The sequence below is a fragment of the Colias philodice genome, chromosome 23 (assembly GCF_061535455.1).
Source record: "Colias philodice isolate Cphi_HAF_F1 chromosome 23, ilColPhil1 Martin Lab GWU primary, whole genome shotgun sequence".
Taxonomy (NCBI): Eukaryota; Metazoa; Arthropoda; class Insecta; order Lepidoptera; family Pieridae; genus Colias; species Colias philodice.
The window spans coordinates 5,142,223-5,159,133 of NC_143108.1; the positions used below are offsets into that span (position 1 = coordinate 5,142,223).

Genomic DNA, 16,911 nt, shown 5'->3' on the forward strand with positions numbered 1-16,911 from the left:
CTGCATAAATCTTGATAAAAGTCAAAGTATAATATTGTAAAGAAAACAACAAATTACTGAATCAGTGTTTATTTATTGAATTAGTAATGTAATTGTGAACATCAACTACATTCTAAGACACTATCACCAGCGTCCTCCACGGAAAGAGCCTCGACCGCGAAAACCACGATTTCCATAACCACGGTTACCAAACCTTTGGTTACCATAACCACCTCTGGGAGTAAAATCTTGGTTACCACCAAATCCTCCGTTGCCTCCAAAACCTTGATTGTTTCCAAAACCTTGGTTATTACCAAAACCTTGGTTATTACCAAAACCCTGGTTATTTCCAAAGCCATAACCACCACTCCCAAAACCTCCTCTGGGTCCGTTAGTTCCCCAGCCTCTAGTATTGCCCCGTTTGGGACCATCTGATCGGAATGTTGGTACTGAAGCGTCCCTTTGAATGTTGTAGTCGCCGGCTTTGAATTCACATAACGCTCTTACACATTGGATCACCTGAAATTAATTAAAAGGATGAATTAGGGGCGTTACATAGAGAACGCATTGACAGACAATAAACATAGAATATAATAGTATGCCCTGTTGCGCACTAACATCGCGCAGTCAGTTTAACAATTTTTAGTAAAGCGCACAGAGCATAAAATGTAGAGAATACTGTAGAGCCGCTTGATCGCAGCACCGACATCACGAAGTGCAGCCAGTGCATAGAGTATTGACCAAAAAGCTTTGTAGAGGGTAGAGCATCGACCACATAGCGATGTAGAGCATAGATCGTTGAGCATCGACTACATTGTAGAGCATAGAGCCATGTAGACTCTACATTGTAGAGCATAGTCATATAGACTCTACATTGTAGAGCATAGTCATGTAGACTCTACATTGTAGAGCCTAGAGCCATGTAGACTCTACATTATAGAATATAGAGCCATGTAGACTCTACATTGTAGAGCATAGTCCTGTAGACTACATCGCTCGTGTAGCTAGAGGCAGTATGTAGAGCGCAGAGCACCTTGGTCTCCAGCGGCGAGAAGCTGAGCGCCGCGTCGGGCTCGGCGGCGGCGCGCTCCACGAGCCGCTCCAGCGCGGGCCGCAGCGCCGCCACCAGCGCGGCACTGCGCGCCGACATCGCGAAGTTCAGCCAGTTGTCCAGGCGCACGGTGTTGTCTATCTGTGAACAAACATGTCAAAATTCATAAATTCAATAAAAAAAATGTCAAAATTCAACAATTCATCTAAAAACTAATCATGTCAAAATTCAACAGGAACTAATCATGTCGAAATTCAATAATTAAACAAAAAAAATGTTGTGTGGTTTTATGAAACCACGGTAAAGTGAAACTGTTCGAACGGTTCCGAACACTGCTTTGTGTAGCGCATGTCGCGTGTCGGTCGGCTGCCGAGTAGGTATACCTACTCGGCAGCCGCGATACACGCGACATGCGCTACACAGACCAAAAAGTTTGAGACGATGTAATAAAAGTTTCACTTTAAAAATATTTTTTACGTTCACAAAAAAATCATGTCAAAATTCAACAAAAACTAATCATGTCAAAATTCAACAATTCATCTAAAAACTAATCATGCCAAAATTCAACAGGAACTAATCATGTCGAAATTCAATAATTTAACAAAAAAAATATTTTTAAAAGTTCACAAAAAGACATGTCAAAATTCAACAAAAACTAATCATGTCAAAATTCAACAATTCAACAAAAATTAATCATATCAAAATTCAACCAAAAAATTTTTTTAAGATAATATATCACTTACCCATTCAATCTTCCTACAGCCAAATAGCAATAAATGCAATGGCGCCACCATAGTCGTCTGCTTGCAGCTGATCGCACGCGTGCGCACCTTAACAAAAATTTATAAATCACTAATTAAATATTTTACCGCGGTAATCGTAGTCATGTAATTGTAAAAGAAATAACACGTTATTTAGAAAAACTTAGAAAGGGGAAAAAAAATTATTAATTGTCTATAAATAAAAATTATAGATACCTTTTCGCCGAAAACAAAAAGCGGCGACGGGAACTTTTGCTCTTGATTGCTACAGTTCACCGAAGTTTTGTGGATTAGCGCCGGCTTGCCTTCTGTTGTTAATACCTATCATAGAAAAATAAATATATAAAACACATAGAATATCATATTATGCTATTTTATGTTGTCCAATTTAATATTACACAGGTACAGAATAAATATCAATGCTTGTCTGCACTTCGTACATTATTATTGGTTACTTATAATTTTTCTGTATTTAGACGATTCAAAAGCGTTTCTAAACGAAGTCTAGTTGAAGAAATAAATGTTTTTAGTTTACATAATCAGCTGTTTGCGTAAATAATATAAAAAAGTGAAGTTTTTTCCCAATCGAAAAAATTGTGGGACACTATATATTTTCTTTTAATGATAATTTTACGACAACTTTAAAAATAAAGAATATTATTAGCACATACCTTCCTCTTCCCTTGATGCAAGCACACATTGGGATATAAGCCCATACACAAAAGAGCTATCACCATGTCCAAGTCAGAATTCTCCCCGGTGGGATTCCAACGTTGCGGCACACAACACTCTTCGGGAAAACCTAGCGTTGTTGTTAGGATATCTGGAAAATAATAAATTTTATTGATTAAATAATTACACATTGACGTACTATAAACAAATCAAAAACAAAACATAGAAAAAGGTCGTTAAAAAATCTGACCGGTGTTGTATAAAACATTCATTGAAATTTACACCTTATTCCGTGGCAGTAAAGTTCACAATCTATTGCATCGTTCATTAAAAAACTCTGCCTTATATACGTGTAGGCGGAGTTTTATTTCGGAAAATTATTAGTAAGCCAAATCCTTTATTGTACGTCAATGATAACATAAAATATTTTTATTTTTTGTACAAAACCTTAGTGTTAAAACTTTCGCTCCTCTTCATGGTAATAGTTTATAAAAAAATCTTATAATTTTCCACGAATTCAAGCCTTAAAGTAATATACTCACTGGTGAGCTGATATTTAGCCTCACACGTGACATGCAATGTAGTGTGCTGCACTCCCTTCCACTCGCACCACTGCATTTCGCACTCTTCACCTTTTGCTTTCTCTCGCTCCCACATCTGAATAGAAGACAATATAATATTATCAAGACTATACACAAAGGTCACCAATTATTTTTTTGTGCAATATAATACAAAAATTACACACAAAAACTTACTTTTTATTAGCAATAATTCATGTTGAAGACTGGTAAAAAGCTTATGTAATGTCACATTAAATAGGACGATCATTCATCGTTTGAATATTTATTTCTTCATTACCTATTAACCTAGCTACATTACTAACCCAGCACATAAGCCAGCACAATTATCTACAAGGTTCTAGAATGTTCTCGAACGTTCCATAAAACCCACCTGAAACGCGTTCAACATAGCCACGTGATCACTCGCCGACCCTCCACAGTGAAATAAATCTCCAGAAATAACGTCGAATTCTAGAATGTTCTCGTACTCACCTGAAAAGCGTTCAACGTCGCCACGTGGTCACTCGCTCTATCCTTCGCCAGTGCGCACTGGAGACCTGCTATCATCTAACCAATACCAGGTATTAGACCCTTTTTTTATTTTTTTTTTATAGTGGAGAAATCTTCCAAAGATACCCACGGCCCCCGGGGAAGGAGCCGTGGGTTATGTCGGATTCTTACCGACTAAAACCCCACTGTGTTCCGTCGAGCCGCTTTAATGATGGGGCCGCGGGTATTTGTTAGAATTCTTCCGCGACCAGGTATTAGACCCTTCTAGAATGTTCTCGAACCCACCTGAAAAGCGTTCAACATGGCCACGTGGTCGCTCGCTCTATCACCCGCGAGTGCTCTCTGGTGTCCCGCGAGCCTACGCCGACCCTCCACAGTGAATATCTCCGGGAATGTAGTGGAATTCGCCGCCATTGTTGTTAACGCGTCGCCTAGGCCGAGCACGAAGGCCAGTACCATCATCTTGCCGAGACGCGGTTCTGGAATTTAATAAAAAATTAGAATAAGCTTCCGAGATTAAACACATACTGCTGATGTATTCAAAATTTGGTGTTATAACGTATTTTGACGTCTTAATAACGAATGTAATAAATATTAAGGAAATTTGAAGTAAATGGACATTCTAATTACACACTATATTTACTTGAAAATTATTTTACAATCGTTCAAGTAGGTTATTACTATTAAGTTAAAATTTGTTTTTGTCGAACATTAATCAAAATATTTTTTTTGACCAACTTCCGTGTAATAAATAAATAAACACATAACACTTACCAATAGGCAGTTTTGCCAGTATAGTACCGAGCGGCGTTAACGCATCGCTACTATCCAAACAGCCCAACTCCCTTAATAAAGCCTCGGCTTCAATGACTGCGTCTAGTGGCGGTGGTTCCGGTGCTTTGGATAAGAAGTGGCCTATGTTGCCAAGGCGTAAGAGTTTTATACTGAAAACGGAAACAGTAAAATATATTTTTGTTATTCAAATTATAAGTTAGGGGATTTTGGAGATTTTAACTGTAAGTATAAAGTTTAAAAGAAACATATTTGTTTTGAAAATCATTTTTTAACTCATGTTTACACATTTCATTTTTAAACACGCGTGTCTCATATTCTACGACTCATGTTTGCTGCATCACACCACGTCACATCCCATTATACCACACCCCACCACGCAACGCCACACCACACCACACTACACGACGTTACACCACACCACCCTACATGAAATTATGTTACACTACACCCTATTACGTCAAACATCTATACTAATATTATAAAGCTGAAGAGTTCGTTTGAACGCACTAATCTCAGGAACTACTGGTCCGATTTGAAAAATTCTTTCTGTGTTAGATAGCCCATTTATCGAGGAAGGCTATATAGGCTATACATCATCACGCTAAGACCAACAGGAGCAGAGCAATGCGGGTGAAACCGCGGAGCATAGCTAGTTAAACAAAAAGAAATTGGTTGTCTGTAAAGTCGGTTTACTGACGTTAGTTGAACGTGACAACGTTCGATTGTGCTTCTTTGTCGCTCGTTCCGCGCTCTCGCTCGCACTTCAAGCCTTATATGGAACGCCTCAGAGCGAGGTAACGTCGCATGAGTCATTTTTTCGTGCGTGGTACTTATAATTCGATAGCGCCAGCTGCTGGCGCTATCGAATTATAAGTACCTGTACTGTGTATAATACAAGTACCTGGTTAATCACTTAGACTAATGGATGTTGATTTGTTGTTTAGATTTAAGTATAACTATTTTTTTTTCTCACTGTATAATAACACTTTTATAGTTTAATTGTACGCATGTGGTGTTTGCCTACTTAAATTGTACACTTAGTTTTAAGATTATTTTTTGTATACTTGCTTATTTGTGTAACAATTACTGGTAAACCTAAATAAATAAAAAAAATGTGTGCGTGTACTATTGTACACACGTAAGAAGTGAAACTTCTTTATGACCTTATTTTTCAAAAAATAATTTACTATATGCAACTTTACAGAAATACGACAATCACGCGTGTAAGGGATAAAAACAAGATGGCGCGTAACGGAAAAATGTTACACTAAATTTTTTTCCAACCCCGATAAAGAAGTTTCACTTCAATAAGACGTTGTCACGTCAAAAATACCTCAACGCCAGCTCGTGTAGAGGCGTGCGGAACATCTCTGCAGTTTGGTGCTCGTCGAGTTTCTGGTGACGAGCTCGCGAACATAGCGTGAAGCACACGCCGGCGCGGACTCGCCCCGCACGACCCTTGCGCTACGAGACAAACGGACAAAATAACGCTTAAACATATTAAAAAAAAATGTATGCGTGTACTAGTGTACACACGTAAGAAGTGAAACTTCTTTATGACCTTATTTTTTTTTTAATAATTTACTATATGCAATTTTACAGAAATACGTCGAATCAAGATGGCGCGTAACGGAAAAATGTCACGCGTAACGATAAAATGTTACACTAAATTTTTTTCCAACCCCGATAAAGAAGTTTCACTTCAAAAAAAGCAGCCACAGAAACTGCCGATAGAAGCTAAGAAAAACTGAACAAAAATAATAAATTTCATAACGTGAACAGGTCGGACACGAACCCGTAAAATTTTCCCTTACTAAAAAAATACCCTTACTGTAACACAACGGGATAAGGTTGAATTTATTTTTTGTATATATTGACTGATTAGCTATTTTAGGCGACTAAAATTTATTACTTATGCTAAGTTTTGTGTAGAGTACCTGAAAATAATACCAATAAGCTTGATTTTGCTTTAACGTTAGTTTCTTTCGACTAGAATTTTGACAAATACATTTCAAGACAGTTTTACATTCATTTTTGGATAGAATTCTCCTTATTTTAACGGTTAAGGTATTGACAAGTAATAATTGTTGTTCACTGTTATTATAATTATTTCAATCTTATCTTATATTAATTCTATATAACAATTATTTTAATATAAAAATATGAATTCTAAATCTAATCTCACCTGTTCCAAATTAGTCCGGCTAGCCCAGACCGTGGCGTATGACGTCATATTATTGTGCGAAGTGAATAGCTTCATTTTGGCTTTGCAAGAGTCTATTACGTATACTACGTCGTTGATTGTTATTGAAGTTTCCGCTATATTTGTTGATAGAATCACCTGAAATAATTAAAAATATTCATAAAATAAAATTTTTTGAATAGAGCATAGTCAGACAAAAAAATTACAAAGAAAGAAGACAAAGTTTTTGCTAGTATTATGGTTATATTAATTGAGAAGATTTATTCATTTATCTGTATATAATCAGTAATATAATATTTAAGGCAGATGGATGACATCTAATAATTTGCAGTTGCAGTTAAATTGCAGTTCGATCCAACTTGAGAGATAGGATAGTTTAAACATGTAGGTACCACGGACGAAGCCGGGGCGGACCGCTAGTAATTTATATACATAAATAAATTCAAAAAGTACCTTAGTAATACCAGGGGGTGGAGTAACAAACACTTTCTTCTGATCCTCCCTTGGTATTTGACTATGTAACGGCAAAATAACATATTTACTTTGATCCCCAAACTCTCTATTCTGAGTCAGTTGTTTCATTAACGCGAATATTAAGTTCCAACCGGGAAGGAAAATTAGTATAGCACCCTCCTGGCCTAGGTTCTTTATGTAGTGGAGTATCGCTTCTATTAGCTCGAAACTTAGCTGAAAAAATGACATTTTTTTTAGTTTTAAGTGATATTACAATAAGCTATATTCTAGAGGCATTTAATATCACTTTATTGAAGTTAACCAATTATAGACGTCCAGTTAGGTTAGTTTAAAATGTCGCATATTCATGTGTGAGCAAGTGACAAAACTAATTACAATATTTAAATCTTAGCCATTAATTTTAACTATAATTATTTCAACGGATTTTAACACTTTAAAATTTAATTTTTTGAAATGAATGCTTGAATTACGATTACAATACAAAATTAACTTTTGTATGACAAAAACAGTAAAGTAATAATATACATACATCTTTTTCAGACAACATCGACATCGCCTGTCTAGTTTGCGGCGAATATTTAGAGTCGAGCAAACCATTCTTATTTAGATCTTCTTCTTCTTCAGCAGCTTCTCCTGTTCAGAAACGGAAAAATTAATTCTGAGATCTCATACTAGTACCACAGAATACATAATAGTAGCTAAACGCTACAGAACGGACACTCTCCGCCTCCCGCCAAAATTAAACACTTACCTCACCCCGCACGATCAGTCTAAAAATGGTCCACATTTTTCTACAGGGACGATACGCAACGAATATTGACAACATTAATCAAATTGACTTAAAGTAATTTTATTATTTTGGATTTGTGATTATCGTTTTTCGTAGAAAATGGTTAGATATTGTGCTGTTTACGGATGTATTTCATCAGAAAAACGCGAATTTTTTTTTCACGCTAGTCACAAATGTGCCAACCATAAAGCGTTAACACACACATTTGCAGTTCTACAGTGTGACTGTCAAAACGATAATTTTGTATGGAGTGTCCGGGGTGTGCTAGTACTATATTATAAATGCGAAAGTTTGCTAGTATGTATAGTTTGCGAGTATGTATAGTTTGTTACTCTTTCACGCAAAAACTGCTGAACCGATTTTCATGAACATTGGCACACACATAGAGGGTAACTTGGATTAACACATAGGATTGTTTTATCCCGAAAATCCCACAGAACTGGAGCTATTCGGATTTTTCTTTGAAAATGCGGGCAAAGGTGCGGGCGATTTTTTTACTGTTTTAATAAATTTACTAAAATGATTATTAATTTTCTTTCTTACCTTCATCATCATCATCGTCATCATCATTCCTATTGGCTTTCTTGCCTGATGACTTCCGTTTCCTCGTATCGGGGGGAGGCATGAAAGAAGTCAATTGTATACAGTCTTCTAAGAAATATTGCTGTACTGGGTATGTTCTACCGGGTACCTGTAGAATTTTATAAAATTGCTAAAATTTGAAGATATTATAGTAAAAAAAATATTATTCTAAAAGTATGATGTTATGCACATACATACATATTTTTAGAGGGTATTTATTAGCTTTCTAAAATAGATGTGGTAATTTCATATTTTTACGCATTTTAATAGAAATAAAATACTGGTCTTGACATATTAAAAATATTAAATAATTATTAGTAAAGAGTTGTAAAAAGCCGCAGATGGCGTTGTAGTAATATCTTAACTTAAAATAGATTAATCATGCAAAAAGATAAAAAGTTACAACATTATTTTTTATTTACCTCAATAACAGGACAATCTCCGAAGTAGCTCTTAAACAGTGTAGTATCGACAGTCGCCGACATGAGAATGATCCTCAAATCTGGGTACGTGTGCGCCATGTCACGTAGTAGAATTAGCGCAAAGTCGGTATCTGCGTCTCTTTCGTGCACCTAGATTTTTAATATGATATTATCTGTCTTACCACAAAAAACTTTAGACAGGGTTAAGCGCAGGTTCTCTTTCATCTGGTTTTGTCGTATTTCACATAGGGCCGATTTTTCAATGCTTGGATAAAACCTATCAGTCCAATAAAGTATTACACAATAATATTAAAATGTCACGTAAACTGTCAAATACGGGCAATTAGAATACGTTTTTAAAATGGTAGTTTTATACATTATTCGACGAATAATTTTTATCCAAGCATTGAAAAATCGGCCCATAGACAACTATCAAAGTGACAGATCCCTGGTTTAAAGTTAGACTGTGTTTAAATTGTTTTGTGGTAAGACCGTACGGCGTACAAGTTTAACTAAAAGACACGCTTTAACGATAGAATCAAGTACAAAAAAAATACGCTTATAATATGATAGAATCAACTACTAAGTAAAAAAAAATGTTATTAATCGGGATAATCAAATAAACTCACCAAATTATTGTATTGTAATCGGTCCTTGATAAGTGTACAAAGTTTTAATTAAATCTGTCAGTTAAAAGTGTGTCAAAATCAATTCAGGTGAAGCTAGCTGTACTATAACCGTATTAAAATACATATAAGGATAATAAAAAAGCGTGAGTGCCGAGCACACGTATTAGAAGTGAAACTTCTTTGACAATATTCAAAGATATTAAAATCGTCGTCTTACTCCATGACGTGACGGTATTGCCACGACGCGACCTCGAAATTTCATTTCCACGCGCCTAAAGAAGTTATACTTCAAAATCTTTTTCTAGAATTATAACAGAGATGTTTTGTTGATAGCACTTACAATAAATAAATTTGCACACCCAGATATTCACAAAAAGGTAAAACACTAAAAATAAATATATAACAATAAACATACCTCATCAACAAGAACATGGCTGACTCCTCGGAGACCTCCCTCCAGTTTCCTCAACAGCACTCCCACGGTACAGAACATTACCGAACCGTACGGTCGAGGTAGAATTGATTCGAAACGCACTGAATATCTAAAAGGAAAAAATATTGGGAATGAGTAAAAAAATTTTTTTTTTCACAAGGCGGGAATTTGCGTAAATCAAACTTCCTTTGAAATGCTATGTCGTATAATTATAACAACCATAGAAATTACACCACTTTTAAATTCCTTTAAAAATGTAAGCTATCGAATTCGTAATTTAAATGGACGTTTCATATAATATACAGTGGTGCATAGCATCTATCGCGGGCCTTGAGCGCGGGGACCGAATCCAGAAATTCCGTAACGAAAAAACCTCACGCTCCCCACTCCGACGGGCACGGAGGTGTGGCTTGAAGGCATAGCATGCAATAGCTTTACCGCAGCAGTCCCCGAGTGCCACACGTCTTTTTTTTTATTGTTTTTAAATGTATTATGACGCACACACACACTCACCCCACACTGTTGCCGAGCTCCTCGCAGCGCTCGGCGGCGACCCGCTCCGCGACGCTCACGGCGGATATCCGCCGCGGCTGCGTCACGCACACGTTCGCCCACGCGCCCTGACCGGACGCTATGTAGTCGTCCACTATGAATTGGCACACCTGAAAAAAAATGCACACAAATTAACACCTTATTACGTGGGAGTAATGTTCACAATCAACTGTATACGCTCATAAGAAAAACTCTGCCTTTTTGCATAGGCAGAGTTTTGCGTCGGACAATTTTAGAATATTTTGTAATCAAATATAATGATATCTTCGGCATAAAGGCAGGAAATCGCAGGAATAAATTACCACAATTTTTTTTTTACAAAAAAAAAGTTTTTTATTTTCTGACATGAATAATGCATTCATATTTTATACTGTCAAACAATTAAACTTGGATAAAAATAGCAATATTAAATTCTCACCTGTGTAGTTTTACCGCAACCAGTGTTGCCGCGTATAATAATAACAGAGTTTTCGTTAATGGCCTCCATTATCTGCGAACGCATTCCGTATACTGGCAACTGTTCACGCTCACGCAAGCTCTCCTGTAAAAAAAAAGAAAATTTAACAGATTTAAAGAATGAGATGGGCTTTTTTACGATTTACAAGCAGTACAAATTTGCTAATCAAATCAAATTATTTTTTTGTTACTACTGCTATAATTTTTTTTTTGGATTTGAGACAACTTTTTTGTATATTAACTTGAACGGATTTTTTTATCGAAAAATAATTTATGTTAAAATTGTGATGATAAAATATAAAAAATACACAATCTTACCTGATAAAGTGTACTATTCTGGCACATGTCACGATGATGTTTCTCCAAGTCAGAGCTGATTTCATCAAGGCTTGTCGTAGCAAGCGGCCCTTCATCTAAAATAACATACAACATTCATACTATCGTTCTGTTCGGTCTTGAAGAATCTTTTTTTATCGGAGGATTATTTTTTATTTTATTTTTTTGGCGGAGAAAAAATTGGTGCTTGCGATCTGATTGCTTATCGTAATTTTTGTTTGTATACTTTATTTTTTATGTTGTGAAATCATTACAAAAAAGTGATTTTGAAATCGCAACCGTCTATCCAATAATAATTTACTAATTTACATGTATTTTGTATACAAACATACAATACTTACCAATATTACACCCAGTCCAGGCATTCCAGTTGGCCTGGGGCGGAGACCAGGACACCACACCACCTGCTGTTTTCTTCGCTTCCTTCATCGCTTTAACTCTATCCAACTGTAGGATCGTGACTGCTTGACCGTCAGAATTCTCTTGGGGTACGTTCACGTCGACTGGCTCGATTTGTAGTTCTGGAATATTTAATAATTATATAAATAATTTATTATGTAAATAACCATGTTGTAGAAGAATCTTTAAGACACTGTCCAAAAAATATAATTAGATGCATTTTATTATTATATCGTTATTATTTTGTATTTATAACATAGGAGTAATGACAATTAGAATACCTCTCAATGTCTCTTCAATTTGCTGTTCCAGACTTGGATCAATTGCTACTGGGTATGGCTTCATCAAACCTTCTGCCGATCTGGGTAAAAATTTACAAAATGAAGCAAAAAAAATTATAAATGTAAAGATTTAAAACATACATTACTTACGTAGCAAAAATTAACGAAACCAATCTCAGTCTCTCTGCTAAGCAAAATACTAACCTATCTTTTTTCAGCGTCCCACTGAAGGCCTCAATCACACCGAGATGGTACAGTTGTCTCACAAGCGACAACGCACATGATTTGCTTGCTGTTTGCTTGTTGGACGCCGTCTCTCGTCCGGTGACATTGCGGCCGAGTTGACGTACGTATATCGACAACTCACAACAGAAGCTCCTGTGGGTTGATTGTTTAGTAAAAGGACACTCTTTGTACTATGTAAACTAAATTTTTTGTTAGATATACTAAAAATATGCATTATGAGGATCACATCTTAGATCATTTTTTGATCAAGTCAAGAAAATAATAGGAAAAATGCACTGGCAGTACAGGTTAGGGTATGAAGCATCAATAAATATAGAATACAATTATAGTATGTAGTTAGAAACACTTTCCCAAGCATCACTATCAAATCTTGCAAAACCTATGTTACAAAACTTCTGTAATCAAGCATACAATATGTATTTAAAAGATGTAAATGTATATTTAAAAAAAGTGAATTATATAAGACTTACCGCAAATATGGCATGAATTACTCTGTGAATGTAACCAGTATTCTGCCATTCAGTTGACATAGATGCACCTGCACCCAAAACAGAATCTAAGACCATTGTATTTTAAATAGCTCTCTTTTGTAGTTCTCTTACAATATATTGTAGGAGCACTACAATACTATGGTCTGGTCTTAGATTCATTTTGGTGCCCAGATTCTATTGTATAGAAATTATCTTTGAGTTTCACTTCAAAGATTGCTTCTATGTTCCTCTTTTTGTGATATTTATATACATTTATAAGATATTCAAATTGTCCAAATCCATATTAAAAACATATAGAAAACAGAAAGTATAGACAATATTATTTAAATAATAGTTTTTTTTGCATTTTTTTTATCAAATTGGATTGAGGACAATTTTCATTGTATTGATTGCAAAATCTGCAGAATATTCTGTTCATAAATAACAGAATACCAGTAACATTCACAGAGTTCTCTACAAAATTTAAAGCAGCCATTGATTTTTCAAAAATTATGAATAACCAGTGGCTTAAAAGCTAGGTAGGGTTGAATGAAATATCTATAATATATCTACTGATAAATATATTCATAATGATTTTTACTCATTGATAATTATTGGGGAGACTTGATCATAAATTTCCCATCAAAAACATGTCTTTGATGTAAAATTTAGAACAAATTTTATAGTTTCACACATAATAATAATAAATAATAAAGCCCTTTATTCTGAAATCAGTAAACAATTCAACATAATCTAACACTATACATAAATAAATTTTTGTTTATTTTACAATATGTCTCTAATTTCAGTGTGCCTGTTGGCATAGGCCTCCTCCAAAAACTTCCACTGGCTTCTGTCATTTGCCACCCTTCTCCACTTTGCACCTGCCGTCAGTTTCAGATCGTCTTCCCATTTTACTTTTTGCCTTCCTCTATTTCGTTTTCCATCTCTTGGGTACCACTCAGTTGTAGCCTTGCTCCATTTCTCATTTTTGTCACGCATCATGTGCCCTGCCCATCGCCATTTTTGTTTGTCTATTCTTTTGAGTATATCCGTCAATTTCGTTTTCGATCTTAGAATGGTGTTTCTAATCCGATCCTGTCTTCGTGCGCCTGTCATACTTCGCTCCATTGCCCTTTGGCATATTGCTAGTTTTTCCCTGAGCGATTTGGTCAATGACCAGGTCTCGCAGCCATAAGTCAGACACGGCAGTATGCATGTGTTAAAAGTTTTTGTTTTTATCGCCATTCCAAGGTCTTTAGACTTCATTATTTCTTTTAGGGCCCAGTACTTTTTCCACCCTATAGCTATTCTCAGATTTATCTCTTTTATATTTTGTTCCGTGGTAGAAATAATCTGTCCTAGGTATGTGTATTGTTCGACATATTCGAGATGTTTATATCCAATTTTTATGTTCGTTTTTTGGTCATTTGTCATAAGTTTAGTTTTTTCGGCGTTCATTTTTAATCCGACTTTCAGACTTTCAATGTTTAGGCCTTGAATCATGACTTCTAAGTTTTTGGGGTTTTCCTCGAGAAGGACTAAGTCGTCCGCAAACCTGAGGTGGTTCAATTTTTTTCCGTTTATATTTAGACCGAAATTTTCCCAGTCTAATTTTCTGAAAATATTCTCAAGAACTGCGGAAAATAGTTTGGGTGAGAGCGGGTCCCCCTGTCTCACCCCTTTCTCTATGTTGAATTCTCTACCTAGAGACTCTAATTGGATTCTGGCTTTACTGTTTGAGTAGATTTTTGTTATGATGTTAATGTATACTGCCGGTACTCCTTGTTGTTTTAATGTCTCCCATATGTACTCGTGTTTTATGCTATCGAAGGCCTTGGCATAATCTATAAAGGCTATATATAAGGTTTTGTTGTATTCATTGTATTTTTCCAACACCTGCTTGACTGTGTGGATATGATCTAAAGTTGAAAAACCTTTTCTGAAGCCCGCCTGTTCAATCGGTTGCTGTTCGTCAAGCATTGGGGTGATTCTATTTAGTATAAGTTTTGCAAAAACCTTGTATACATTTGACATTAGGCTTATGGGCCTATAATTACCAATGTCTTCCTTGTCTCCTTTTTTGTATAATAATATTATATGGGATTTGGTCCATTGTTCTGGGATATAGCCACTTGTCAAGATCTCGTTGAATATTTTAGTCAGAACTGGTACTAACTCTTCCATTGTTCCTTTTATTAGTTCGTTAGTTATTTTATCTGGTCCTGGTGCTTTGCCCATCTTTTGGCTTGTAATGGCCTGCTCCACTTCTTTCTGTAAGATGCTAGGAATTGTTTCTTCGTCATCTGTATTGCAGTTGCTGTAGTTTCACACACTTGATTCTTATTATTGCCAGATTTAATGATATAAATCATTAAATAATGAATGAAATGAAAGGATTGAATTGAATGCACTATTTAGTACATCCAATCTTTTCATTTCATGAAAAAATGTCTGCATTATTTGAATTAACCACTACAAGTAAACAGAGACATTTGTGTTTACAAGTTGTGTAAATAATTAATCATCAAGACACAATATAGTTATAGCCCTTACTGAAAAAATTCTATTGACTGTATAAAAAATTTCGAAATTTAATCATTGTTGATACATGTTATCACCAAGCAATATACATTTTGTTAAATTTTGTAATAACATCGGCAAGCAACATATTGTTTTACTTTTTTATAAACAGGTTATTTCTTATATTTTGGGCCGATTTTTCAATGCTTGGATAAAACTTATTCGTCGAATAATGTATAAAACTACCATTTTAAAAACGTATTCTAATTGCCCGTATTTGACAGTTTACGTGACATTTTAATATTATTGTGTAATACTTTATTGGATGGATAAGTTTTATCCAAGCATTGAAAAATCGGCACTTTATATGATAAATCACTTACCTCGTATGATCCGGACCGACAGCTTTATATGCATAATCAGCGTTTATTCTATTAATCTGCATAAACTGATGCAATTTAGATTTAGCGTTCTCCATTGTCCAATTACCGTGTAGACTTGCATTAACATCCAAATCTTCAGCTTCTTCTACATTCTTTTGTTGTTGCATTCTATCTATGTAGGTAAAATTTTGATTATGGCCCCCATACGCTTGATAGGCCGGTCCCATGACTTCAGGGCCCATACCCTCCTGTTTACAAAAACATTGAAATATTATGTAGTAGTTTTACATTACATGCTGGTCTCTTTATGAAAAAAAAAATGAAAAATGAAAATGATGATTATGACTTGTAATTCTAGGAAACAGGTATTGGTATTGAGGTATTGAGCTTGATTCAAAAATATTTATTTTAGTAAATTTCACTGTGTTCTTATTAAATTTCATCAATAATTACTATATTACTGATTGATTGCGATAACAGAACATAATAATAAACATTACAAAAATTATTTGGAGACAATTATTCACCTGAAAAACTGGTTTGCTCGGATAGGATTGATCATCATCACCAGCCATTGAAGCTGTGTCAGAGATATCAGGCTTAACCTGTACATCTTCAGGCACATCAGAAGCTGATAATTCGCCAGATCTCACGAGAAAGTTCAGGAAGTCTCTGGAAGCATTCTTTTGAGCTTCCTTCTTGGTAACAGAGTTACCTGCTCCCACATAGGTGTAGCCATCTACTCGGACCTCACAGAGAAACCTTTGGCGATGTTTTGGACCTGGATTACAAAAAATAGAAATCAAATGTGATTGGTTTTGAAGTAGTTACATATAATAGTTGTTATTCATTAATAAAATTAAGATAATAGCTGGTTATAAATAGATGTACTAACAAGCCTCTTTCGTAAACAGTACGAAACGATAAACGTGTAAATTAATGCTAATAAAAAACTAATACAAATTCGCTAGACGCTAGAGGATAGCATGTTTCTAAGGTTATGTCTATGGTTAGATTTAACTTTTATAATATAATATTACAATTCATACAAGAATTTAATTGTGGTACATACCAGTGGCCCGAATATCATATTGAGGCGTTAAAGATTTTTTAGCACACCACGAAAACAGATAGGATTTTACATCCATGATGAAGTCTTGTGCCGACTTCTTAGACTTATAATCACTATTGGATCGATCTACACTCCTGCTTACATGAATCACAATTCACAATGAATTAATGAATTAAAAATAAAAATATCTATTTAGCATAAAATTTTCCTATGTTTGTTTTATGCCGGGTTCCGAAATTCACCATTCGTACTTTTGTGGCTTGGATCTAACTATGCTTGGATCACAGCTTGGATCGCTTGGATCACGCTTGGAAAATGGAAATTTCAAATTG

The 16,911-nt window shown here is 35.3% G+C and overlaps 1 protein-coding gene across 2 annotated transcripts; it reads right to left on the bottom strand.

Annotated features, from left to right (window-relative positions):
* Positions 1 to 53: 53 nt before the first annotated feature.
* Positions 54 to 16,840, bottom strand: mle (dosage compensation regulator mle). 2 transcript variants are annotated; one of them, XM_089710030.1, is made up of 24 exons: positions 16,580 to 16,840; positions 16,035 to 16,288; positions 15,508 to 15,755; positions 12,090 to 12,263; positions 11,886 to 11,965; positions 11,547 to 11,726; positions 11,188 to 11,282; positions 10,832 to 10,954; positions 10,375 to 10,523; positions 9,844 to 9,970; positions 8,800 to 8,949; positions 8,339 to 8,486; positions 7,535 to 7,638; positions 6,985 to 7,218; positions 6,514 to 6,669; positions 5,662 to 5,792; positions 4,308 to 4,477; positions 3,819 to 4,012; positions 3,006 to 3,120; positions 2,463 to 2,614; positions 2,008 to 2,112; positions 1,774 to 1,860; positions 1,013 to 1,171; positions 54 to 498 (listed from the first exon to the last, which is right to left on the bottom strand). In XM_089710030.1, exons 1-24 carry the CDS (start codon positions 16,653 to 16,655, stop codon positions 124 to 126), a joined length of 3,786 nt encoding a protein of 1,261 aa, XP_089566156.1. In that variant the 5' UTR covers positions 16,656 to 16,840; the 3' UTR covers positions 54 to 123. The 2 variants fall into 2 exon arrangements, with proteins under 2 accessions (XP_089566156.1, XP_089566157.1); XM_089710031.1 differs by lacking the exons at positions 16,035 to 16,288; positions 16,580 to 16,840 and adding an exon at positions 12,602 to 12,669 and having other exon boundaries at positions 15,508 to 15,644.
* Positions 16,841 to 16,911: the final 71 nt, after the last annotated feature.

Excerpts from the sequence above, each read along its gene's own strand:
- mle (XM_089710030.1), bottom strand. The coding sequence starts at position 16,655 with ATGGATGTAAAATCCTATCTGTTTTCGTGGTGTGCTAAAAAATCTTTA. Across the intron at positions 11,727-11,885 it reads AATTGAAGAGACATTGAGAG|AACTACAAATCGAGCCAGTC; the intron begins GTATTCTAATTG and ends TAAATATTCCAG. Across the intron at positions 2,615-3,005 it reads GGCTAAATATCAGCTCACCA|ATATCCTAACAACAACGCTA; the intron begins GTGAGTATATTA and ends ATTATTTTCCAG.